The 26,369-nt window shown below is 39.5% G+C and overlaps 1 protein-coding gene across 1 annotated transcript in view; it reads left to right on the top strand.

Annotated features, from left to right (window-relative positions):
* sgsm2 (small G protein signaling modulator 2) overlaps positions 1–26,369 on the top strand; it is a gene marked incomplete at both ends in the record, with an annotated part of 206,273 nt that overhangs the window by 58,015 nt on the left and 121,889 nt on the right. Inside the window, one exon of the mRNA XM_080025143.1 lies at positions 23,316–23,484. Coding sequence (XP_079881269.1) covers positions 23,316–23,484 — 169 coding nt within the window. The remainder of the gene's footprint in view (positions 1–23,315; positions 23,485–26,369) is intronic.

Here is a 26,369-nt window from a genome sequence, read left to right as displayed (position 1 = left end):
TGGGCTAATGACTTGGTCCCACCTCTGGCCATAGGCGATATGAGCAAGAAGATAGACGATGGATTAAACTTTTAGTTAGCTAGCGGTTTTACAGCGTAGCATTTAGCTGGCCTTTAGGCTGAATAGGCTAGATGGCTGGAGTAACCCCCGTTTACAGTATGTTAGGGTATTTTCCCAAGCTTTGTTTGGGAAAGTGGGGACGGTGGGAGGGCATGTTCGAGGGCTGTATGTGTTTTTGTACTAGTGGTCTAAATGTCTTTTTGTTTGTGGCAAACTACTGTGACACTGTGTATTATGGCTTATAACTATGTATGTGATGGTGAGCTGGAACGTGCGAGGCATGGGCCATCCAATTAAACGAGCAAAGGTTTTCTCCCATCTTAAATCTCTATCTGCCGACATTGTGTTCCTCCAAGAAACTCGCATTAGACCATCAGAGCGGAACCGGTTGCGCTGCAGATGGGCAGACTAGATATTTCAATCCACATTTTCAAGCAAAGCCCGCGGTGTGGCAATTATTATTAAGAAAAACATAGATTTTAAACATATCTCTACAGTAAGTGACCCAAATGGTCGTTTACTTATAGTAACTGGGTACCTTTGCTCTGTTCATGTAACACTTCTTAACATTTATGGTCCAAATATTGATGATGCTGCCTTTTTCCGTAAAACCTTTGATATGTTACCCGACCTTTCTCAGAGGTCAACAAGCCAGCAGATCCATACATACAATAAAATCTAGCAGAGGTGTGGCTTTAACTGACCCGAAACAGATAAATAAACGCTTTAAGGAGTATTACCAGGAGCTTTATAAATCCAAAGCTAACGGTGATATCGACGCATGGTTAAAAAAGCTAGACATACCAAAACTAGACGGCGCCTCCCACGAGGCTTTAAACTCTGAACTGTCCCCTGCAGAAATCACGCTATCAAATCACTGCATAACGGCAAGAGCCCTGGGCCAGATGGCTTCGTAGTTGAATTTTATAAGAAGTTTGCTGACCAAGTAACCCCGATCTTGCATAGAATGTTCTCCCACTCAACCGAAGCGAATAGGCTCCCACCAACACTGTATAACGCAAACATTTCTCTCTTGTTAAAACAAGACAGAGATGAAACTAACCCGTCCTCATATCGACCAATTTCTATGCTTAACTTGGATTTCAACATTTTCACAAAAATTCTGGCAAATAGACTAGACAAATGTATAGAATCCATTATTCACACAGATCGGACCGGGTTCATCCCCAATAGGTTTTCATTTTTTAATGTTAGGAGAGTCCTAAATATTATGTATAACAAATTTGACAGCTCTTCCAAACAAGCTGTTTTGTGTCTGGACGCGGAAAAGGCTTTCGATCAGGTTGAGTGGGGGTACTTGCTCAAGGTGCTGGAGGAGTTCGGTCTTGGGGCCCCTTTTATTGCCTGGGTGCGTTTTAATATATACCCATCCCACCGCCTCCATTCTATCAAACCAGGAAAGATCCGAGCCTCTGAAGGGCAAAGGGTGGGCTGTGGAAATCTGACTTGGCCCCTCAGTTTGACACTTTTTTTTTTTGGACCCTCGGCTGTGTGATTCGGCCCGACCCGGCCAAGTCACACAGCCGAGGGCCGAGGTCCCTTCCCTCTCGGGAGTGCCATGGACATATAAATGTGCGTGCAGGCTGTCAACTTCACCTGAAAGTTAAATAACACTTTGTCCCAGACATGTTTGTATTATAAGACCGCCTCTCAGAGGGCCAATCAGGACTTCCTGTATAGGGGCCCAGAATTTGGTGCAATGCCCCTGCCTCCGCATATCGTATAAATAATCATGGTGGGCTGCCATGGCCAAAAATGCCAGGGCCGATTTTTTGTCCCAGTCCAGCCCTGCCTTCTGGGTCCTGCAATGAAGATACTATTGTAGTTGACGTGTGAGGTTTGCCCCAGTTTAGTTTTTTTGTGTATTTGTAGCTTATTTTCTTGATAATTTTGTCTTGTTTACTTATTTCATTATTTTTTTTATTTCTTGTCTGTTTATGTGAGGGAGGGGGGGGGGGGGTTGTGTATGTATTTCCCAGGTAAAAAAGTAATATACTTTAAAGTACTAAAAATTTACTTAATTTTTTGAAAGTACATTTCTAGCACATTTTCACTTTATGTGTTAAAATAAAGTAAACCAAAAATATATTATAAATGTATTAATTACAAATATATTATTTCCTCAGTAGTACTTTAGTTTACTTAGATAAAGTACACTATTTATTAATTCATATTAAGTATATTCATATAAAATATACCAACACTGAAATATATATAAGTGTTTGATTAGTATATTTATTTAAAATGTACTTCGAATGTGTTAAATATAAGTTTAATGTCAGTGTATTTGCATCTACTTTTATCAAGTGCACTTTTAGCACCCTTTCAATAAGTTCACTTTTATAACACTTTTTTTCATATCATTGTTAGCACAGCAGTGTTAAAGTGCACTTAAAATAAGTATATTAATAATTGAATACTACTTCAGTGGTAAATTAGTGTATTCTTCATAAGTACACTATAAACCAGAACAAATTCATCAGTATGTAGCCATCCCAGGCGAAAAAAACGTATACTTTAACATACTAAATTTAAGCACACTTAGTGTACTTCATAAGCACAACATTATTATACTCAAAGTGTGTTATTTTCGAGTACTAAAAACGTACTTAGTATACTAATGATATATCATTATTGCTACTTAAGATATACTAAAATACATCTTAGTGTACTTGACTGTACTATTTTGAGACACCATTAAGATTAACTTAAATATACTTAAGTACACTTTTCTCTACTAATACTGTACTTATTTATAATGTTCTTAAGTTCGATTTAAAGTATACTTAAATCCACTTTTCAGATTACTATTAATACATTTAGAATATACTGGAAATGTATTTCTAATTTAATCTGAACAGCAACAACAGAGCACCTTTCAATTGACCATGTGCTTTTATTTAATGCAGCAGTCACCAGTATTTCTAATAAAAAAACAGTACAACCTTGTGTATTTCTTATCATCACATGGAAAGTATTCTAAAGCTTGGATTGTTTCACTTACATTTGACAGCAATCAGAAAACATATTAGACTTATGAACATATTAAGATGTGTAGATAACAGGAAATTTACTTTGCTGCTTTACAGAAAAATGAATCTTTGATTAATGCACAAGTGCTTCAGTCTTCTTATCAGAAGTGGGATTTTTGAAGCATATTTTTCTTATATATTTTAAGTATATTTTTATTAAAGCATATTAATTCATTTAAACTTCATCATACTATACTGTAGGTATAATCCGAGCAGGTGTAGTTTCACAAAGTGCACTCCTATTTTATAAATTTAAATATATATATATATATATATATATATATATATATATATATATATATATATATATATATATATATTATACATCTCAGACTATACTAATGTAACTTTTAATAAAAAAATTCTGATTTTTTTGTACTTATAAAATGTATATTAGCAATGTAAATTATAGTGTAGGCCTACTTATTACAACAACAACAAAAAAATCTCAATAGTTCATTACAACACTATACCAAATAGGCCAATTTTTTTAAACGTACCCCCTTTAATCTAACGTGTAAACATTGTTTTAAATGGCTTTAGCTTTACATGTAGGTTCTGTTCTGAATGAATAGCAGCGGTGCACTTCCACAGGTGACATGGTGACTCTTCACCTCACCGAACCAAAAAAAAACAGCCAGTCATCGCAGTGCATTTAATTCGACCAATCACAGTCCACGTTTCCGAATCAAATGTGCATACTGGCCAATCGGGGGCCAGTCACCGAGTCACGTGACACACAAGGTTTGCTTTGCTTTATGCTTCGGACATCGGCAGGTGGACTGCTCAGAAATAATAAAAGGGGAACAAAGAAGAACGGAATATCAGTCAGCTCTGTTCAGCAACCGTGATGAACTTCACCGTGAAGAGGGCCAGTCATGGCCGAATCCGACATGGAAAAACAAAAATACTGCCAGCCAAACTACTTCTTCTTGAAGGTAAGTTTTTCGGCAGACAACACAGTTGGTTAATCTACTATTATATGGGCATCCCCTGAGTTTATAAAATATTTTGCAAGCTGGATAATGTTGGTGTGGAATTCTAACCGTTAGCAACAACGTTATAGCATACTAAATGTCTAAGCTCAGCTAGCAAGGCAGGCACACATGTCCACATTGTGAAATAACCCAGTAACAACATTTTAGAATACATTCATCACTGAAATAACACATTCTCAATTCATCCACAACTTTCCATTATATTCTAGTAAGAAAAAAAATAGTGAGTGAATATTTAATCATGCACATTACAGTTAACCATAGGTTTTTACAGGTTTAGCTATATAGCATGGATGAACAAGAGGATCAAAATGGAAACCGAAAAGATGACAATTAAAGCCTTTTTTGCTAACTATATTTAATTTTTGTCCCTTTCAAAGACACCGCGAAGAAGAAGTTTCCAAACAACACTGCCGGAAGTGCAAGCCCTCATCTGCAGAAGAATTTGCTGACCAGGCCTACTCAAAGGAAACCACTCCACTGGAAAGATGAAGATGGGAGAATGTAATGTTTAATTTCAGTTTGTGTTTTAGTTTGCAAAAAAAGCATTTTATTATTATGCAGGACATTTCAATGCGGAGCATGCCTCTAAGATAATCATTCTTGTTGTGCTTTATATAATGGGATATTAATTTCTGTACATTTTGCTTCTTTAAATATGCTCTGCCATACCAGAATATTTGCATTTAATTTTGGTCAAGATATAATACTGTACTTGCTTTGTACTCTTGCCTCCACCCCTCCCTTACCCGCCACACTGCAACTCTCTCCTCCTCGGACTACCTCACAAATCCCTCCATAAACTTCAACTGGTTCAGAATTCAGTTTCCATTATCATAACTCGAACCCCCTCCATCCACCACATCACTGGCTCCCGGTCCAGATCCCTATCCAATTCAAAATCCTACTGAATACATACAAGGCCATCCCCATATTTGTCTGATCTCCTCCAGATTCCCACTGGCTCCCATTCTCTCAGATCATCTTCCTCTAAACACCTGTCTGTCCACTCCGCCCGTCTCACCTCCACGGGGACTACCACCCCAATTCAGAAACATTGGTTCATTCCCCCATTTCAAGTTTAATTTCTATTTCCTTTTCATTATTGTTTTTTAGTTAACTTGTTAAAGAGTATGACTAAAAAGAATTCTCTGGGGTCAGATGATCCAAATTTGAATAAAAATGTTACGATGAAGAGAAACTGTTTGAAAATGTTGTTTAAGAAGTTGTTAATGTATTTAAATGTACTTTATTATGCACATTTTCCCTGTAATGCCGTGCATGTTAAAAATAAACTTTTTTTCTACCTCAAGTATGTTCTAAATATGTTTTATGTTTACTTAAAAGTAATTTGAAATTCAAATTAATTATAGAAAAAATGTACTTTCTGTGTACTGTTGAAGTGTACTTTAATGAAATACATCTAGTATACTTTCTGCACACATAATTAGTGTACTCACAGTATATTATTTTCAATGTGCTAACAATATACTTAGTATACTAATGATATATCCTGAGTGCTACTTTAGACATACTAAAGTACAACTTAGTGTACTTATCTGTACTATTTTGAGACAAGATTAAGATGAACTATAATATGCTTAAGTAGAACTTTTTAATTTTTTGTAAATATAATTAAAATACAATGGCAATACATAAAGATTAAATTAGAAATACATTTCCAGTATATTCTGAATGTATTAATAGTAATCTGAAAAGTGGATTTAAGTGTAATTTAAATCGAACTAAAGAACATTATAAATAAGTACAGTATTAGTAGAGAAAAGTGTACTTAAGTATATTTAAGTTAATCTTAAGTGTCTCCCAAAATAGTATAGTCAAGTACACTAAGATGTATTTTAGTATATCTTAAGTAGCAATAATGATATATCATTAGTATACTAAGTACGTTTTTAGTACTTGAAAATAACACAATTTTTAGTACAATAATTTTGTGCTTATGAAGTACACTAAGTGTGCTTAAATTTAGTATGTTAAAGTATACTTTTTTTTCGCCTGGGATTGTATGTGTCTACTCATTCTGTTTTGTTTTGTCCGTATGTGAATTTTTTTGTAAAAACCATATATATATATATATATATATATATATATACAGTCAAGTGCGAAAGTTTGTGAACCCCTTGAGCCTTTTGGAATTTTATTTATTTTAACCATTATTAATTCATTTTTATCAATACCAGTATTTTTTATATGAAATAACACATGTTTGTTTATCAATTCAACATTTTTCTTTTCCAGAAATCAATTGTTAAAACAGATAAAACAAATTATTTGACGAATGTTGTATGTGCAAAAGTTTGTGAACCCTGAGCTGCATTGCTTAAATCGAGCAGGTTGACACAATCAGGTGGGCCAAATTGGTTGATGAAATAGACCAATGTAATGAGAGATCTTTAGGAAAGAAATTGGGTGGCACTAGATAAAACAGAGATAAAACCAGGTCAGTTTAGGCTCACCAAAGTGAACCCATACAGGTCAGACATGCTAAAAGGGAAACAAATCTCAGAGGATCTCAGGAATAGAGTTGTGATGTTGCACATTTGTCTGAGGACAGTTATAAATTCATAAAAAAAAAATTGAGCTCAATCGGTCCACCGTGAGGCAAATCATCTACAAATGGAGAGCTTTAAGAGTGACTTAACATCTGCCTAGAAGTGGACTTCCTTCAAAAATATCCTCAAGCGCCACAAGAAAAGTGATTTTTCAGGTAAAAGCCAACCCAAACATTACATCTGGAGATTTGCAGACAATTTGAAACCACCATTATTCACTTGGGAGAAGGTTCTCTAGGTGGTAGGCAAAATTGCGTTTTTGCCCAAACATGGCGGTTTTGGTTATGACCAAACAGTTCAATTTTGGACTAATCTGTCCACAGAATAAGACTTCAGGTATCTCCAGGTGCTCTCTGGCAAAGTTGTGACAAGCAGTTTTGTTCTTTTTTGAGAGCAGAGGCTTCTTCAGCAACCATCCCATGAAAGCCATGTTGACTGAGTTTTCTTCTTATTGTGGAACCATGCACATCTGTCCCAGATGCTGCACGAGAGGTCTGCAAATCACTAGATGTAATGTTTGGGTTGGCTTTTAACTGAAAAATCACTTATCTTGTGGCGCTTGTGGATATTTTTGAAGGAAGCCCACTTCTAGGCAGATGTTCAGTCACTCTTAAAGCTCTCCATTTGTAGATGATTTGCCTCACGGTGGACCGATGGAGCTCAAACTTTTTTTTAAATAATTTATAGCTGTCCCCAGACAAATGTGCAGCATCACAACTCTATTCCTGAGATCCTCAGAGATTTGTTTCCCTTTTAGCATGTCTGACCTGTATGGGTTCACTTTGGTGAGCCTAAACTGACCTGGTTTTATCTCTGTTTTATCTAGTGCCACCCAATTTCTTTCCTAAAGATCTCTCATTACATTGGTCTATTTCATCAACCAATTTGGCCCACCTGATTGTGTCAACCTGCTCGATTTAAGCAATGCAGCTCAGGGTTCACAAACTTTTGCACATACAACATTCGTCAAATAATTTGTTTTATCTGTTTTAACAATTGATTTCTGGAAAAGAAAAATGTTGAATTGATAAACAAACGTGTTATTTCATATAAAAAATACTGGCATTGATAAAAATGAATTATTAATGGTAAAAATAAATAAAATTCCAAAATGTTCAAGGGGTTCACAAACTTTCGCACTTGACTGTATATATATATATATATATATTGTTTTTCTTTTTTTGAGTTTGTGTGTTTGATATTAACATAATATTATGCAAATGTGAGTTATCGTACAAAAAAAGGAATACAATGTTTTGGTCTAGATCAGGGGTGTCCAAACTTTTTTCACTGAGGGCCACATACAGAAAAATCTACGAAGGGCCGGGCCACTTTGCAAAAATAACACATTTATCAGGACATGTAGCTGCTCTGATGTTTAGTTTCATAGTGTCTTCGTAAATTGTAATCCTTCTTCACGGCAACACTTTACTTGCACATTAAAAAGATACATCCCCCCTCTTGATAAATGCCATTAATACACCCAGAGTTTTCTACTTTTACGTCTAATGTCCAGCAGGGTGAAAATAGTAGCCAGCTGAGATCCCGCCCCTCCAAGGGGGGTCCGGGGGTATGCCCCCCCGGGAGATTTTTTTAAGTTTTTAAAGTGAAATGCATGAATCTGGTGTACTTTGAGAGGGAAATTAATAGGCTAAAGCTGAAGAATTTTGTATGAAAAAAATGTAAACACTGTGTCAGATGAATTAGAAGCTATTGGAGAAGGACACATGGATTTTCCATAATAATATTAATTTAAATTAAAATATTATGTAGGGTCCCCTGGGATGGGCTTGGCGCTCTTTTTCTTTTATGGGACATATTTCTCTGTAATATAATGAGTGCATTTAGATTATTTAAAAATTAAAAGGGCCATATTACATTATATTTTTAAAATGTGCCAAGGGCCAATCAATCAGTTTTGACACCCCTGCACTAGTGGGTTAACTAAAGGCTGTTACATACTCCGCGAGAAGAAAGAACAAAGTTCTCGGTGACAGAGCTGCGAGAAGTTCTTTCTGGTCTGACATTACATACTTCACGAGAACTCAACTGCCGAACTCCTCACCGCGGCGCATTGTTACCATGGTAATTTGACTCAGTAGCGCCAGCTGATTTCACTTCGCTTTCCTCATTGACTTCAGACTGACCAATCACACAATAGTTCTCGGACAAGCTGCGAGAAGAAAGTTCGGCCCGGGTGATGTGTCGAGAACAAGCTGCGAGAACAGCTAAACAAGAGCTGAGAGAAGAAAATGACGTCATTTTCTTCTCGCAGCTCTGTCACCGAGAACTTTGTTCTTTCTTCTCGCGGAGTATGTAACAGCCTTAAGAAATGCAAAAGGGCCATATTGCATTATATTTTTTAAATCGGCCGCGGGCCAATAAAAAGCGGGCCGCAGTTGGCCCGCGGGCCGTAGTTTGGACATCCCTGGTCTAGATAGTTAATAGCCCATCAATCGATGTAAATGTCTGTGTTGATAGAATAATGTTAAGATAAAATAACCTTGCATTGCATGAATTATCGCATTTTGAGAGACTATTTTCTCAGCTGCAGCGGTAATATCAGTCCGCAGCTGCCGTAGCCAGCTACCAGGAAGTATAACGCTGCTGTTGAGTAGTGTTGTTTTTGTCAACGAAATGTATGACAAAATATCGTCGCCAACGAACATTTAGCATGTGACAGAAACGAGACGAGACGCAACGTAAATGGTGGTCATGTGACGAAGACTATAATCAAATTTATAATGCTTTATTGTTGACTAATAAAACGGGACTAAATGTGGTTTACAAAAACAAAAACTCTGATAAAATATCGCTTAATGTTCATTGACAAAAACGAGAGGACACGCAACGTTATAAGGCTATTTTGTCTCGCCATTATTATTTTTGCAATATTTTGGTTTCCTGAGTCTCGGGGCTGCAAACAGGCTACGGCTTCAGATTAAAAGCATTTCACTGGCTTAACATGAGTATTTAACTAAACAAACGTGAGTTGGCTTTTATTTTGAAATAGCAGGAAGTTAGCAGGCGACGTTACTTCCTCAATCCCCACTCGCGACAATATGGAAGATGCAGCTGCGGCGGTGGGTTAACTTTAACGACTAACCAGCTGCAGCCTGAAGTTACTGTATAGGCTAACTGTCAATATGCGGCCAAACGTACTCACGTCATCTTGACTGGATTCCTGTCGGATATTAACCATGACTCCTGTGTTCCCTGCTCTCCTGAGTCATGTCGAAAAAGTATTCCATTGTTTTCTGAACGAGTAGTAGCCCTGTTTGTGGACGTCTATCCATCAAAACCTATGACGTAGGTCCTTAGCAACGGTCATTATACCCTTGACAGAGGTCTGTCTTGCTGGAAATAACAGACCTGTAGAATGCCGTGGTTTACATAGGATTTTCAGAGTGCCATGTAATAAGTTCTGTCAACGAATTCCACTGTATGCAGTTTGTGCTTCCAATCTCATGGTTCAAACCATTTGTGTTATATCTTGTAATACAAAATCTGACTTCAGTTTATAAGCAATACAAGTCATACACAAACATTGTATTTGCACTTTGTTATTATGTTATTGTAGCTCTAGCATTCAAGAACCTTTTTTCTCTTAATTAAACTTGAATGTAATGTACATTTTTTCTGGCATTGTCATTTGAAGCTATTTTATTTAGGCCTATTTATTTTATGTAAATGTATGTCATTAGACAGGAGATTTTGAAAAACAAAGAGAAGCTGTCCGAGCTCCACCAGACGGCTGTTCAGGTTGAGGAATCCGGCATTCTTACATGTTTGGTAGCTCAAATAAATATGATGTAAATTAAATCAGAGCGTCTTCCGTGTCTGGAATTGCATGTATTCTTGAGTCTATAAGGTAAAAATAATATAATAAGATAAGATAACCTTGTTTGACTTGTGAAATGGGGGACTTAAATAACATTTTGATTTTGGCTGTACTATACTAGGTACTTGTACTATATTAACTAGTTAATTAGACTAAAATACAAATGTCATTGACTAAGACTAGACTTAAATGTCATCAGTTTTTGTTGACTAAGACTAGACGAAAATAGTCACAGATAATTCTGACTAAGAGAAGACTAAAAAGCTCAAGATTTTTAGTCAACTGAAACTTGACTAGACTAAAAAGAGTTTAAACGTGACTAAGACTAATAAAACTAAAATGACAGTTTGACACAAAGACTCGACTAAAACTAAACTTAAAACAGGCAGCCAAAAACAACACTACTGCTGAGTCCCTCAAAATGCAATGCCATGCAAAGTTGCTTTTATTTCTAACATTATTCTATCAACACAAACATTTACATTGATAGTCTGGCGTTATAATTGATTTACCTCAGGTGTACTGTGGACTGGGTGAGTTTTTATTGGCAGGCTATCCACAACCGTTGACTTGCGCTAGCCTAGCACCAGCGAACTCTGCCACTAGAAGGACTGAATGAAATTTGTTGAAAACGTCTCCAATGATAAATAACACACTGCCTTAAGGCCAGGACACACCAGCCCGATAATCGCTGTCGTCAAAAAAAAAGACGAATCTGTTTGGTGTGTGCCGTGACGTCGGCCGACGTAGAGGTCGTCGGGCTTGTTTTGAGCCTGTCGGCCGCCGATTGAACTTGTTCAATCGGCGGCCGACCGTCTTTCATTTGGAGCAATTTGATTGGTGGAGGGCTAGCGAATCAGTGAAGCCCGGAAGTGAGGCGGGTAGCACAAATGGCTAACAACAGCTAGCCATCGTTTTAATGTGTTTGTTCGTTTCGTTTTGAGAGTACTCACATGCATCAACCCTTGTTGACTGCTCGACACCATGCTCGACACTCTCTGCTAAAAATTGTGCTCTTATGGTCCATAAATATAAATACGTATTTCTATCTATGTTTATGCTCTAGAGAGATGTCCAATCATTTCCGGCTTTCGTATTTTTTCGGGCCACAATACAGATTAGCGCCGCCTGCTGTTGTGGAGACATTACGTCCCGCGAGCGTTCGGAAAATAAACAGTCCTCTCGGTGTGTTCTTTGGCCGCGACGGGAAGACTGGAGCTTCCTGAAACGGCCGACTCCATTTTTTGCGTAGTCGGAACATGTCGGACTGGTGTGTCCTGGCCTTTACTTGGAAATAAGACCCTATACATCTAACATGTCTGAACTACCCCTTAAATGCTGAATCAGTCCCACACCTCTGACAAACACCATGATTAGCGCTCCACTCCACTCCACTCGTAATGAGCACATCTGTCTTCTCACAGGGAAAGCATTGATCCTCCGTAATGTGACACTATGTCAGTTAACAGAAGGACAGCTCTGAAAGATGGCAGCCTGTGCCACCACTGGAAGCTATACGTGGTGGATGTGAAGTGGAGAATCATCTGACAGCTGTTAGATCACAGCAGCTTCAGAGGAGGCATCTTTTTACATTGACCCTTTACTCACCCGTAATGGAATAAATTCAAAGATAATCACAGTTCATAGTATAATTCAGGGGGGGGGGGGGGTAGTATAAACTAAAAAAGGGTGGAATGTCAGAGAACCTCCGGGGGATGTATGGAATATTGCATTGATTGGGGGCATCTTATTTTTGAATTATTAATTAATTTCTGTCTCGCTGAGAAATACAGCGAGACAGAAAAGAGACAGAGTGAGCTGGAGAGTGGGATAACGGAGGGAAAGAAAGAGAAGCTAAAACTGTTCAATTGTAATGGTGTTGAGCAGGCCCGGTTCTACGGGGGTGCATAAGCATGCATTGCACCCTCAATTGAAATGTTTGCATCCTCAATTGGGGAAAGAGGACGGACTGAATTGTTTAATAAATATACTTTAAAAAGATATATGTAATTGCTGTACGAAAGCCTACCAGTTCTTGCTGTAGTTTTTGCTAAGGTGCTACTCTCTCTCTCGCTTTCTCTCTCTCTCGCCCGCTCGTTCACCGGCTCCGTCTGTCAGCGAGCGGGTGAGCGAGTTAACGAGCGATCAACAGCTGAGTTTTTTCCCCTTTTGTAAGACTGGTGAAAACCGGTCAAGGTACAATCATGTGGACTCTCTATTACCCTGATGTAGACCTATGTGTGAATGTCACAGACATAAGATTGACATGCATCACCACCAATCGCCAGCAGCACTGCCCACAACAGCAACAGAAAAAAAAACATTTTATATGTAGTTTCAATTATCTACATTTTAAGTGTTACATATTCTTAGTAATTTATAATTTTATAAATAAAGGTTAATTTTTTAGCAAGATATTTGGCTAGTAGCCCCACTAACATTAGCGAAAGCTAGTGGTCATCCGTCCCTCAGTCCAGTTGTTAAGCATCTGGCTGCTAGCAAGTTATGTTGTTTTGTTAATTTTTCTATTCATCTTAACTATATTAAATGTTGACTTTTTATTTTATTTTTTTCCCCAGAATGCACCAGAATGCTCCGATTACATTTTAAAAACACAAAAAAAATCCTGGGGGGGATACCCCCAGACTCCCCTACAGGGGTTTAGTTTGACAGTTTTTTTTCAGAGCTTTTTAAAATTGCAAAATAAAAATCCAGTATTAGACAAAGTGGGAGATTACTATGTTAAACAAACATAGTAGGTATAGTGAAGTTTAGAAATTATACATTGAAATATTTCTCAAATTGCATAATTAATTTTCTTTTGCACCCCTTCTAATCTCAGCTGCACCCCGAGTCATTATGTTCTGCAACCGGGCCTGGTGTTGAGATATATATATTTTGAAATTGGTTGAAACTGTTAAAACATTCACAAAGAAAAGGGGGACACTGAAGTTGCTGCTATACTTTATTTTATTTTTCAAAAATGAATTATATATTTTATCTTTATTTTAATATTATTATTATATTTATTTTCACCATTTTATTTTTAAATGCAGCCCTTCTTTTCTATGAAGAGATTAGTTTCAGTTGAGTCAGTTGAACCTCTTTAAATAATTCATATATCTTCAGTATTATATATCTGTATAATTGTTTAAAAGTGAGAATAAATATTGTCGAAATGTTTTTGAATTGTTCTTTCTATATTGATCTGACAGTCAGTTGTTGATTACATGCAGACGTTGATACAACTAATAGGCTACTTCACTATATAATCACACTGAATCATAACGCAAGTTAGACATTATGATGTTCCGGACCTTTGCTTGAGGACATTTTCTCTAACTGGACCTATTTGAATTTTAGTTGAATACCCCTGCTTTAGAGAGTTATTCAGACGGACGGATACAAACAGCAAGAGAGACAAGTGATGCTGGCTAATTAGCTTTGTGTTCATTAGATCTGCTAATGATCTCACACATCCAGCTGACATTTCCACTAAGACACATTCTCTGTGTCAGCACAAATGCACCAGCGCTGAGATCGTTTATCGGCATGTGGCATGTGCCGCTCAGTAATGGTAAATGCCGGTCCCAACAATGGTATCCTGCCTCTTCCACTCCCTACATCACACCAGCACGCCACGCCTCCCCCCTATCATTTCCAAACTGCCGCTACTGCAAAATCAACAAATTAAAAGGCAATCTAAGAGCTGATGAGACAGAGGCCTAGTGTAGCTATGATCACCATCAGCTGGCCCGTCTCCAGCTCTCATGAGCCTCCAGTCCAGTCGTATGATATTACATTCAGTAGTGTGACAGCGAAGAGAGATACCTCTGTGTAGTTGTGAAAGCTTAAAACAAAGAACTGTTCACTGACACAACCTATAGTATGCTTGATTTAAACGTTGATCCTCCTCATGTCTTCTGCAGGTGTCTGTGTCAAACAATCTCCTCCAGCTGCCCGTCTGCTGCTCATTGTCAAACAGTCTGTTTACACCTGTGTGACGTCACATCCTGGTGCTAAGGTGCTGGGAAGTGTAGTCACTAACATAACCCTCATAAACATAGCTACAGCATGTCAACAATCAGCTCTAGTAAACAAAAGGAATACAAACAGAAAAGGACCCTAAACGTGCCTGTTACAGGAGGGTGGAATTGGAAAGGGTATGGATGGATGCGGTGGCGTGCTTCAGGGGCAACCGCCCCTGCCCTTTTTGTCAAGTGTTGAGTGCCTATGTGCCCTTTAAAAAAAGCTATATTAAAACTAGGGATGGGCATGAGTAGTGACCCCCAAACTGGAGGGAGCACATGCATTATGCGAAGATCAGTCGCTTACTAGTTTATTTATTATCTATTTTTCGAACACAACGCATGCAGGAATAATGATGCACAGCAACAATATCACAGACCGTCAAGGTACAGTAAGTGATTCTGGAGAACGCTTGTTGTCCAAATCAATTTGTCTACCTGTCCGAACTGTGTGCATGCTGAAAAAAATATGGTGCTAATTAGAGGTGGGCATAGATTAATTTTTTTAATCTAGATTAATCTAGATTAATTTTGAAATTAATCTAGATTAATCTAGATTAAAATGGCTCATTTGAATTCATTCATAATATGTGTGTGCTCCTAAATAATGACTCAAAGTAAGTCTTTGAGAACGTGTTTCTCAAGCCAGGTGGCGCATCAGACCAGGGGCTCATCTTCTGTTTCCAACATGCATCACAAACTGCTTGAGGAAGCTGTTCTACTATGATAATTGGTGATGAAAATAAATAATGTTCAACAAGATGTACTTGTGTTTACAAACTGTTTATTCAGTTAAACATGAACTTTGAACTGTAGGCCATAAGAGGTAACGATGAATTGTTTAGGGCTGCAACTAACGATTATTTCAATAATCGATTAATCGGTCGATTATTTTTTCGATTAATCGATGAATCGGATAAAAAAAATAAACATTTGTAAATGCTGCATCTTTATTCAAAAACTGAACATTACTTCAAATTCACAGTGCACACTGAAGTGTCAAAACACCAGGTTATTGCTCCAACGTCCCGGAACTATTAAAAGTAATATTAAATGATAAAAAATTAATAATAAACTTAACTGGGATAACACAAAAAAAAACATACAATGTATGATATACATTTATACAGTATAAGGGATGTCCATGGTAAACCAGTCAACCGATAATATTTTTAACCGGTAAATACTAACGGTTAAAAAAATTAAATCATCTTAATTTCTCTCAGATGACAGGAGAGTTAATTTGTATTGATATTGATACCATTTTCAAGACTCCTTAACGATCCAAGTCTTTATTGATATCAAAATTGATAATTTTCTATTATTTTGTTGAAATAGAACTTGTATTATTGCTTTAATTGCTGATATGATCATAGCTCAAGATAGGACATTAAACAGGTCATAATTCCATCTTTACTATCTATTTTATCTTGCTGGGAAAACAAGTTTCGCCAAAATCTCAAATTTCTTTTTTTTTGTGTTGCATTTGAACACATCAATCATATTACTGAGCCGGCCTGAACACATCACAGTTGACATGTTTGCTACTTTTTTTAAGCTAACTAGCTTTATATCCTTCCGATTTTAACATGGATTTAAAATCTGGATCACTATTTTTAACTGACGGGACTTTCTACACCGTTCGGTTGTATGATTACTGCCGCTGCATTGAATGACTGTTGATGCGCCGATGCCGATTCTCCGAGCACGTCTGCACACCGTCTGCAGCAGCAGCTGACAGAGTTTTTTTGGACTAGACGGATACTGAGTTGATGGAGTTTTTTTTAACCCAAAGAAAGCAAAGGTACAACACTTTTATATAGGCCTGCAGTCCAGTGTTAGATATGACCAAAATACAAGCTGTGGCCGCTCACACTATAGCTTTCCCGCACGTGAAGCGAGCCTTCACGTGCGGAAGGGGGTTCACCCCGACGGCGAACAGCATCTCCCCTGAGCCGAACAGGAGGTGGAATTAAGAGATTAACGGCGATATTTTTTTTATCGCCCGATAAGAGTTTTGCGTTAACGCAGCCGTTAACGCCGTTATCGGCCCACCACTAGTGCTAATACACACACTGAACCATAGCCCGCCTCATCTTAACCGAATTTCTGTAAAGTTTATTTTTGTTGATTTGGGTTCACAGGGGCTTTAAGAAAATATGCATATGATCGAAAGCATTTGATGATTTGTCAGAGCCACACACACAAAACGTGAATTAGCAGATGGGTTGTGAGTGGGGGCGACAGGGTGAGAGGTGCAGGTTGCGGCCTCTCCCATGGGAAAACTCCCTCGCATCCCCTCCTTGATTTTTATATGATTTTCCACAGAGAGAACCTTGCCTTACACGCTCCAACACTTGGTCGAACTTTCCAGCAGCTAATCCTTATCTATATCTGTAGAATAAAGTAGTAATTTGTTTCCCACATCACAGATGTTGTTGTTCTTCATCATGTTCCTCTGTAATCTATCTACTCCACAGAACACAGACAGGCAGCTGCAGGAGCTCAGAGCTGATAGGAATGTTTTGTTGCAGATGCTCTTTTTCTCCAAAATGAATGAAGACATTCTCTGTGTTAAGTTAACATCCAGTCCCATTTGTACGAATAAACTACTTTTTGAAATAAAATGATAACCAATAATGCTTTTGAATAGTTTTTCATCTACAAAAAACTACATACATTATAAACCGAAATGAGTTTGAGGCCAAATCTTTGTTTGCGTTTGCTTGAAAGATCCTGCCACAGTGTTGCGTTCACCATCAGCCCTAAAGAGCTCATTATGGTCCAGCATTAATGCAGCCATTACAGAGTGAGAGAGACATGGCTAATGGACTGGTCCTGGAACCAAAGACACTCTCTGCATTCCAAATCACATACTCTTTCTTTTTACTACACTACATACTAAAGTACAGAAGAGTTTAGGGCCACAGGAGAGAAAAAAATCAGGTAAGGAAGTTTTTTTTTCATTATGTTGAGAAATGTCAAGAATAAAGACGAATACTCCAAAATGCTATTGGAGTTAGTGGGGCATTTATGTATTTTCAGCATACTACAATTGACGTGCATGTATTGGGACATCCTAAATCTTTTTTTGGCATACTAATTAGTAAGGAAGTATGGGAATTGGAAAGCAGGGACTGTTTTTACCTCCATTTCTCCATCATCTTCTGCCTAACGAGTCCATGCATTTTGCCTGGGCCATATCTGCTATATCTGATACACTTATTCACAACAGTGCACAATTGCTGTGTACATGGCACACATATGGACATCGGTAGGCCAGTATATGTACTGTATATAAGTACATTTAATAATATGAAGTTTATCAATTACTCCACAACACGTCGGCAGTATTGGGTTATGTTGCTTATTCATATGAACTATTATTGCAGTGCACCTCCTGAACTCACGAGCCAGTGTACTGTTCTATGACAACTAGCATAATCTGCACAATTACAGGATAACTGTTTATTGCTAATTTTATGCTTTATTTTGATGTTTTAGAAAGAAAAATAAATGTATTTACCATATCTCCTATTTTTCTGCAACCGTACAACTTGTTCTGATGCAGTTTTTAAATTTTTGATTCAAGATGTGATTCCATGTGTTTTAAGGATTTTGTTCATTCTTCCCACCCTGTTCTGATTTTTTGAAAACAGCGGTGTGTCCGGTTAGAGGGCCAGTACTATGTTTTTTGATATACTCTCAACAAAAATATAAACGCAACACTTTTGTTTTTGCTCCCATTTTTCATGAGATGGACTTAAAGATCTAAAATTCATTCCAGATACACAATTGTACCATTTCTCTCAAACATTGTTCACAAATCTGTCTAAATGTGTGATAGTGAGCACTTCTGCTTTGCTGAGATAATCCATCCCACCTCACAGGTGTGCCACATCAAGATGCTGATCTGACATCATGATTAGTGCACAGGTGTGCCTTAGACTGTCCACAATAAAAGGCCACTCTGAAATGTGCATTTTATTTTGCTTTATTGGGGGTCTGGGGACTCAGAACCAGTCAGTATCTGGCGTGACCACCATTTGCCTCATGCAGTGCAACACATCTTCTTCGCATAGAGTTTATCAGATTGTCAATTGTGGCCTGTGGAATGTTGGTCCACTCCTCTTCAATGGCTGTGCGAAGTTGCTGGAGACGCCTTATGGTGGAGAAATGAACATTCAATGCACGAGCAACAGATCTGGTTGACACTACTTTGACACATTTCAGGGTGGCCTTTTATTGTGGACAGTCTAAGGCACACCTGTGCACTAATCATGATGTCAGATCAGCATCTTGATGTGGCACACCTGTGAGGTGGGATGGATTATCTCAGCAAAGCAGAAGTGCTCACTATCACACATTTAGACAGATTTGTGAACAATGTTTGAGAGAAATGGTACAATTGTGTATCTGGAATGAATTTTAGATCTTTAAGTCCATCTCATGAAAAATGGGAGCAAAAACAAAAGTGTTGCGTTTATATTTTTGTTGAGGATAGATAGATAGATAGATAGATAGATAGATAGATAGATAGATTAGTCAGAATGTAATACACCACAATATAGTCTGTGTGTCTATTCCACCAGGTATGGTTTGCATTTCAGGGCAAATCGACTGGTGACTTATTAACATTACAAAGTCTAATATTACCTTCCATTCTTCTATAAATCTTTTTGGCTCAGATTTACACACTCAGGACCGCATGCAACATAGATATCACTATTGCGCAAAAAAAAATAGGAGTAATGAATAAATAATACAATGAAATACATAGCTGTTACAACCTTGGTTCGGTACTGAAAAGTTTAATTTAATCATTTATTGTAAAATATGTAGAATTTAAAAATAAGTGTTAAAAAAATATGTAGAATTTACTTACCTGAGCTTAAATGAGTTAGCCAAAGAATTAGCAGTTTAGTTCTGGCAACAGCTGCTGGTTTGCAATGTTTTAATATTTTAAACAGATTGAAACAATGGTATAAACTAGAACTAGAACTGGCCATTGGATTGTATTTGGGATACAGGGCACCAGTAGACCTGAAAGACTTGTAATAGACTAGTGACTTGAACTTAAACATATCTCTCCTATATGGTTGCTCAATCTTGTGCACATCATACTGGAATGATAAAGTTTGTATTTACCTCCTTTTTGGAAAGATATATTTAAGTTTCGCTTGACATTATTTTCATGTGCTATTCTGAATACCTATATAATGCAGAGTATTTCAAAGGTCTCATTCACTCTCAGTTACATTCTGCTTTCTAAATGTGAGCGTTGTCGGGCTTTTACAACCCATCATTTTTCTTATTACCGCTACCTTTCTGCAGCCAACAGCTAGTTTTTCCTCCTTCATATATCGTTTAAGTTTACATGCTCTTACCTTTTAACGGTAGTGAATGGTAAGCAAAAGTACCCTTGGTGCAAAGGGCAGTAACGCAACTAAATGTAATTTGGTGCTTTCTCCCCTGCAAGTATAGCCTGGCATTCCCAGACCTGCCACTAGGCGCTGGCAAATTAAATTTGCTGCGCGTGTTGGTCTGGAGACGCTCCGTTGAAGCTTATCAAGACTACCAGAAATCTGGTATAACGTTTCAATTGGTTCTATCTAATATGGGCGCGCCAGAGCCCTTTATATGGTGCTCTGGGGAGGACGTAACCGGATGACGACAGTGACGTGCATGCGACGTCGAAGCTGTGATAGTAAACATCAAAGATGGCTGCGGATATGTTGTGTGAGTTTGAGACTGCTTTGGCCTCGACCCTTAACGAATTGGAAGACGGGACTCATAGCTTTCACTAGCAAGTAAGTGGAATGTTCTGTTTTGCCGACCGACAACGGCAAACGTTTAATTGAACAGTTTAACAGCTGTTCGCTAAACGAACGGGGCTTACGTCACTTGTGCATCGCTCTGATTGGTTGTAGTGCTATCCAACTGCGTGCAGTGGCATTTGAAATGCACGAGTAGGAGCCGCCCCTAGAGTTGGAAATTACTATTGATCGTCGCCAGACCCTCTATCGTTCAAGATATCAGGGTCAGGATTTCCAGGCTACTGCAAGTATCCTTCAAAGCCATGTCAATGGCTCGCTAGATGGAAATGCAAGTCAATATCATCTATTGATCACTCGCATGCAATGTACATGCATCGCTGCACCGCTGCATGTACAACTTTTGTGCCTAGTAACCGACGCTAGTTCATTCCCACTCTAAATACAACCAAGCTCCCAGGTTCAGCTCTGGATCTCATAAAGCCTTTTACATACACAATCATATAAAGGGAATGAATCATTATTAAATCTGTTCAAGTCATTCCGCTGCAGGACTTCTTGAGATTGGAATGGGAGCCATCATTGAATACAGTTTCTTAATATACACTCAACAAAAATATAAACGCAACACTTTTGTTTTTGCTCCCATTTTTCATGAGATGGACTTAAAGATCTAAAATTCATTCCAGATACACAATATTACCATTTCTCTCAAACATTGTTCACAAATCTGTCTAAATGTGTGATAGTGAGCACTTCTGCTTTGCTGAGATAATCCATCCCACCTCACAGGTGTGCCACATCAAGATGCTGATCTGACATCATGATTAGTGCACAGGTGTGCCTTAGACTGTCCACAATAAAAGGCCACCCTGAAATGTGCAGTTTTGGCTCACAGCAAAATGCCACAGATGCCACAAGCATTGAGGGAGCATGCAATTGGCATGCTGACAGCAGGAATGTCATCCAGATCTGTTGCTCGTGCATTGAATGTTCATTTCTCCACCATAAGCCGTCTCCAAAGGCGTTTCAGAGAATATGGCAGTACATCCAACCGGCCTCACAACCGCAGACCACGTGTAACCACACCAGCCCAGGACCTCCACATCCAGCAGGTTCACCTCCAAGATCGTATGAGACCAGCCACTGAGACAGCTGCTGAAACAATTGGTTTGCATAACCAAACAATTTCTGCACAAACTGTCAGAAACGTCTCAGGGAAGCTCAACTGCATGCTCGTCGTCCTCATCGGGGTCTTGACCTGACTCCAGCTCGTCGCCGTAACAGACTTGAGTGGGCAAATGCTCACATTCGATGGCGTCTGGCACGTTGGAGAGGTGTTCTCTTCACGGATGAATCTCGGTTTACATTGTTCAGGGCAGATGGCAGACAGCGTGTGTGGTGTCGTGTGGGTGAGCGCTTTGCTGATGTCAATGTTGTGGATCGAGTGGCCCATGGTGGTGGTGGGGTTATGGTATGGGCAGGCATCTGTTATGGACGAAGAACACAGGTGCATTTTATTGATGGCATTTTGAATGCACAGAGATACCGTGATGAGATCCTGAGGCCCATTGTTGTGTCCATGAACATCACCTCACGTTTCAGCAAGATAATGCACGGCACCATGTTGCAAGGATCTGTACACAATTCTTGGAAGCTGAAAATGTCCCAGTTCTTGCATGGCCAGCATACTCACCGGACATGTCACCCATTGAGCATGTTTGGGATGTGCTTGACCGGCGTATACGACAGCGTGCACCACTTCCCACTAATATCCAGCAACTTCGCACAGCCATTGAAGAGGAGTGGACCAACATTCCACAGGCCACAATTGACAATCTGATAAACTCTATGCGAAGAAGATGTGTTGCACTGCATGAGGCAAATGGTGGTCACACCAGATACTGACTGGTTCTGAGTCCCCAGATCCCCAATAAAGCAAAAAAAATGCACATTTCAGAGTGGCCTTTTATTGTGGACAGTCTAAGGCACACCTGTGCACTAATCATGATGTCAGATCAGCATCTTGATGTGGCACACCTGTGAGGTGGCATGGATTATCTCAGCAAAGCAGAAGTGCTCACTATCACACATTTAGATAGCCTGGAAATCCAGACCCTGATATCTTGAACGATAGAGGGTCTGGCGACGATCAATAGTAATTTCCAACTCAAGGGGCGGCTCCTACTCGTGCATTTCAAATGCCACTGCACGCAGTTGGATAGCACTACAACCAATCAGAGCGATGCACAAGGCGACGTAAGCCCCTTTCGTTTAGCGAACAGCTGTTAAACTGTTAAATTAAACGTTTGCCGTTGTCGGTCGGCAAAATAGAACATTCCACTTACTTGCTAATGAAAGATTTGAGTGCCGTCTTCCAAATCGTTAAGGGTCGAGGCCAAAGCAATCTCAATTTCACACAACATATCCGCAGCCATCTCTGATGTTTACTATCACGGCTTCGACGTCGCATGCACGTCACTGTTGTCATCCGGTTACGTCCTCCCCAGAGTACCATATAAGGGGCTCTGGCGCGCCCGCCAGATTTCTGGCTTTCTTGATAAGCTTCAACGGAGCGTGTCCAGACCAACACGCACAGCAAATTTAATTTGCCAGCGCCTAGTGGCAGGTCTGGGAATGCCAGGCTAACATTTAGACAGATTTGTGAAATGGTAATATTGTGTATCTGGAATGAATTTTAGATCTTTAAGTCCATCTCATGAAAAATGGGAGCAAAAACAAAAGTGTTGCGTTTATATTTTTGTTGAGTGTAGAAACTCTTCTAATTTTAGTGACCCCATGGCCTTTTCTCTTGTGTCACCCTCAAGACAAAAAGCCATCGGCTTCACTAACAGTGAGACAGTCCTCAGTTATATTGAGGTTTCATTTACATGAAAAAGTTACACACTATAGCTTTAATGTGTTGACTATTGTCCTATCATAATGGACCCTCACATTAATGGCACTCTGTTCCTCCCCTGTCACCAGCTGCTATCGAGGCTTGCCTAGGTCACCTGCTGAAGAGACGAGCTGCTGGCTTCCTGCGCAGCGACAAGATCGCCGCGCTCTTCACCAAAGTGGGCAAGGTGTACGAGACGGCTGCAGAGGTCTGCCACAAGGTGCAGGAGCAGCTCCAGCAGCAGGCCCATCTCAGCAGGTAAGCTCACCCTCACTACATGCTATTAGCTCACCCTCACTACATGCTATTAGCTCACCCTCACTACATGTGTTAGATGTTAAAAACAAAAACAAATCTTCTGTGGGGTGATGCCCCCTCAGTTTTTTGATCCGATGATTCCTTCCCCGCTTGCATGACACCCCTGATAGTATGGTAACAATCTTCAATCGTGCTTGGGTACGGTTCAGGGTAACTTTGCCTAGTGCGAGTGTGCAATACCAATTGTCTGTCAGTTCTTATAGCTATATACCAGGGGTGTCCAAACTTTTTTCACTGAGGGCCACATACAGAAAAATCTACGAAGGGCCGAGCCACTTTGCAAAAATAACACATTTATCAGGACATGTAGCTGCTCTGATGTTTAGTTTCATAGTGTCTTCGTAAATTGTAATCCTTCTTCACGGCAACACTTACTTGCACATTAAACACATACATTCCCCCTCTTGTTAAATGCCATTGATACACCCAGTGTTTTCTGCTTTTGCGTCCAATGTCCAGCTGGGTTAAAATAGTAGCCAACCGAGATCCCGCCACTCCAAGGGGGGTCCGGGGGTATGCCCCCCCCCCCCCCCCGGAGATTTTTTTAAAGTTTTTAAAGTGAAATGCATGAATCTGGTGCACTTTGAGAGGGAAATTAAGAGGCTAAAGCTGAAGAATTTTGTATGAAACAAAAATGGAGACACTGTCAGATGAATTAGAAGCTATTGGAGAAGGACACATGGATTTTCCATAATAATATTAATTTTAAATAAAATATTATGCAGGGTCCTCTGGGATGGGTTTGGTGCTCTTTTTATTTTATGGGACATGTTTCTCTGTAATATAATGAGTGCATTTAAAAAAAATTTAAATTAAAAGGGCCATATTACATTATATTTTTTAAATGTGCCACAGGCCAATCAATCAGTTTTGACACCCCTGCACTAGTGGGTTAACTAACTAAGAAATGCAAAAAAAAAATTCAAAGGGCCATATTACATTATATTTTTAAAATCGGACGCGGGCCAATAAAAAGCGGGCCGCGGGCCTTAGTTTGGACACCCCTGCTATATACAGTCAAAACCTAAATTATTCATACCTAGGGTTGCCACCTTGGATTTAGGAAAAAAAGGGACACTTCGGCCATTACTAGGCTACCAGTTCAGACTGACCAGTGTAATGACCTATAATAACCATACACACCTACAGTGCTTTTTACAGTAGGCTAAATAGGGAGACTGAGGTTGGGACCCTGGACCTTGTATGGGGGTGGGGGTGCATGCCCCCGGACCACCCAACAAGGACCAGGGTCCCTCCCACAGTATCCCAAAATCCTGTGGGAAACACTGACGTCTTTTAATATGTTCATGCCAGTAATTGTATGTATCTATGCGGAAAAGTCAGTGTACCTGACTGGATAGGGAGGAGTGGGGGGCCTTTAAGAGTCTGGGCCCGTTATCTCATAATCTGTCTATGAACCAACTGGTTTCCACAATATTTTTTATTTTCGCGGGGAGCATGCGCAAGCATTATTTATAAAAAAAATCGTTTAGACCGTCCCTGCCCGCTTGTCGTGCCGCCTGACGGAACGCTGCGCCTTCTCTCTGCCCGCCCGCCTCTCCATTGAGAATGCGTTAGTGGGCGCAACAAATGCCTCGGCCCGTGTGAAACGGCCTTGACTACTGAACGAAGGAAATCAAATGAGGTTTTGGCATTTCCCCCCCAAAAAACGGGACAAATTGTGTCCCGGGAGATATTTTTATTTTCCCGGGACAGCTGGTGAAAAAAGAGAACAATTCTGGGAAAAACGGGATGGGTGGCAATACTATTCATACCCCTGGCAAATTTTGACTTACACTGTGTTCCAAATTATTATGCAAATTGGATTGAAGTGTCATAAACATTACATTTTTTGTTTTTCAATAAAACTCATGTGTGATATTGTGTCTCAGGGCACCTTGGATCATTGAAATCAATCTCATACACCTATGATAATTAGCTTGCCAGGTGATCCCAATCAAAGGAAATCTACTTAAGAAGGACGTTCCACACTATTAAGCAGGCCACATGTTTCAAGCACTATGGGAAATTAGTGAAACCTTCGCACTCTTCCTTTTTGTTTGGTTCTGGAACTCCTGCCACTTCTTCCTTACAGCACGCCAGGCCACACGCTGGAGGGGGACATATTTTCGGCTATGGCCTGCCTAACACGGTTCTTCACCGTGATGTTCTTTTTGCCCCTTTTTCCCCCGAATAAAACTCCCTGGTGCTGCCAGACCTCGTCCACTAAGACGCCCATCTCCTCTGCGGTAAACAACGGTGCCCGCTTGTTTCTTTTGCTGCCTGTTTCTTCCATTCTCACATGTGTGTGCTATATCCACGGGGTATATATACAATAATGGGCTTGATTACTACTTGGATAGACTTGTTGCCACCCACACACCCGCACCCCCACACACACACGATACATGCGTAGCCTAATTCCACCTGTGTGGGGGGGACCACGGGGCGCTGTGTGTGACTTATGCGCTGATAAAGAGGTGGGTGATCGATTCGCCTGGCATCGATTTATTCAGTTTCAGCACCACCGCGGTGGACTGCTCCCACTAAGAGCGTCTTTCGATGCTTCTTTCGCTTCATTTTACGGCTCTCCAAAGAAGGGACTTAAGACGGCATCTGAGAAACACCCGTATCTTAGCGCTCCTTCTTAGGCGAACCCTTCATTCGAGCCTTCTTTGGTCCCAAAGAACGATCGAATCTGGGAAACGCGGCCACTGACTGTCATTTGCATCGACTATTTAGGAAAATCTGAGAAAAATATCATTTGCATAATAATTTGGAACGCACTGTAAAGTTACTTTTATGAAACCAGCAAGCTTTTTCTT

This window comes from Ammodytes marinus, assembly GCF_949987685.1.
Source record: "Ammodytes marinus genome assembly, chromosome: 3".
Taxonomy (NCBI): Eukaryota; Metazoa; Chordata; class Actinopteri; order Uranoscopiformes; family Ammodytidae; genus Ammodytes; species Ammodytes marinus.
Note: the sequence above shows the minus strand (reverse complement) of the source record. Positions and strands in the feature narration are given on the sequence as shown.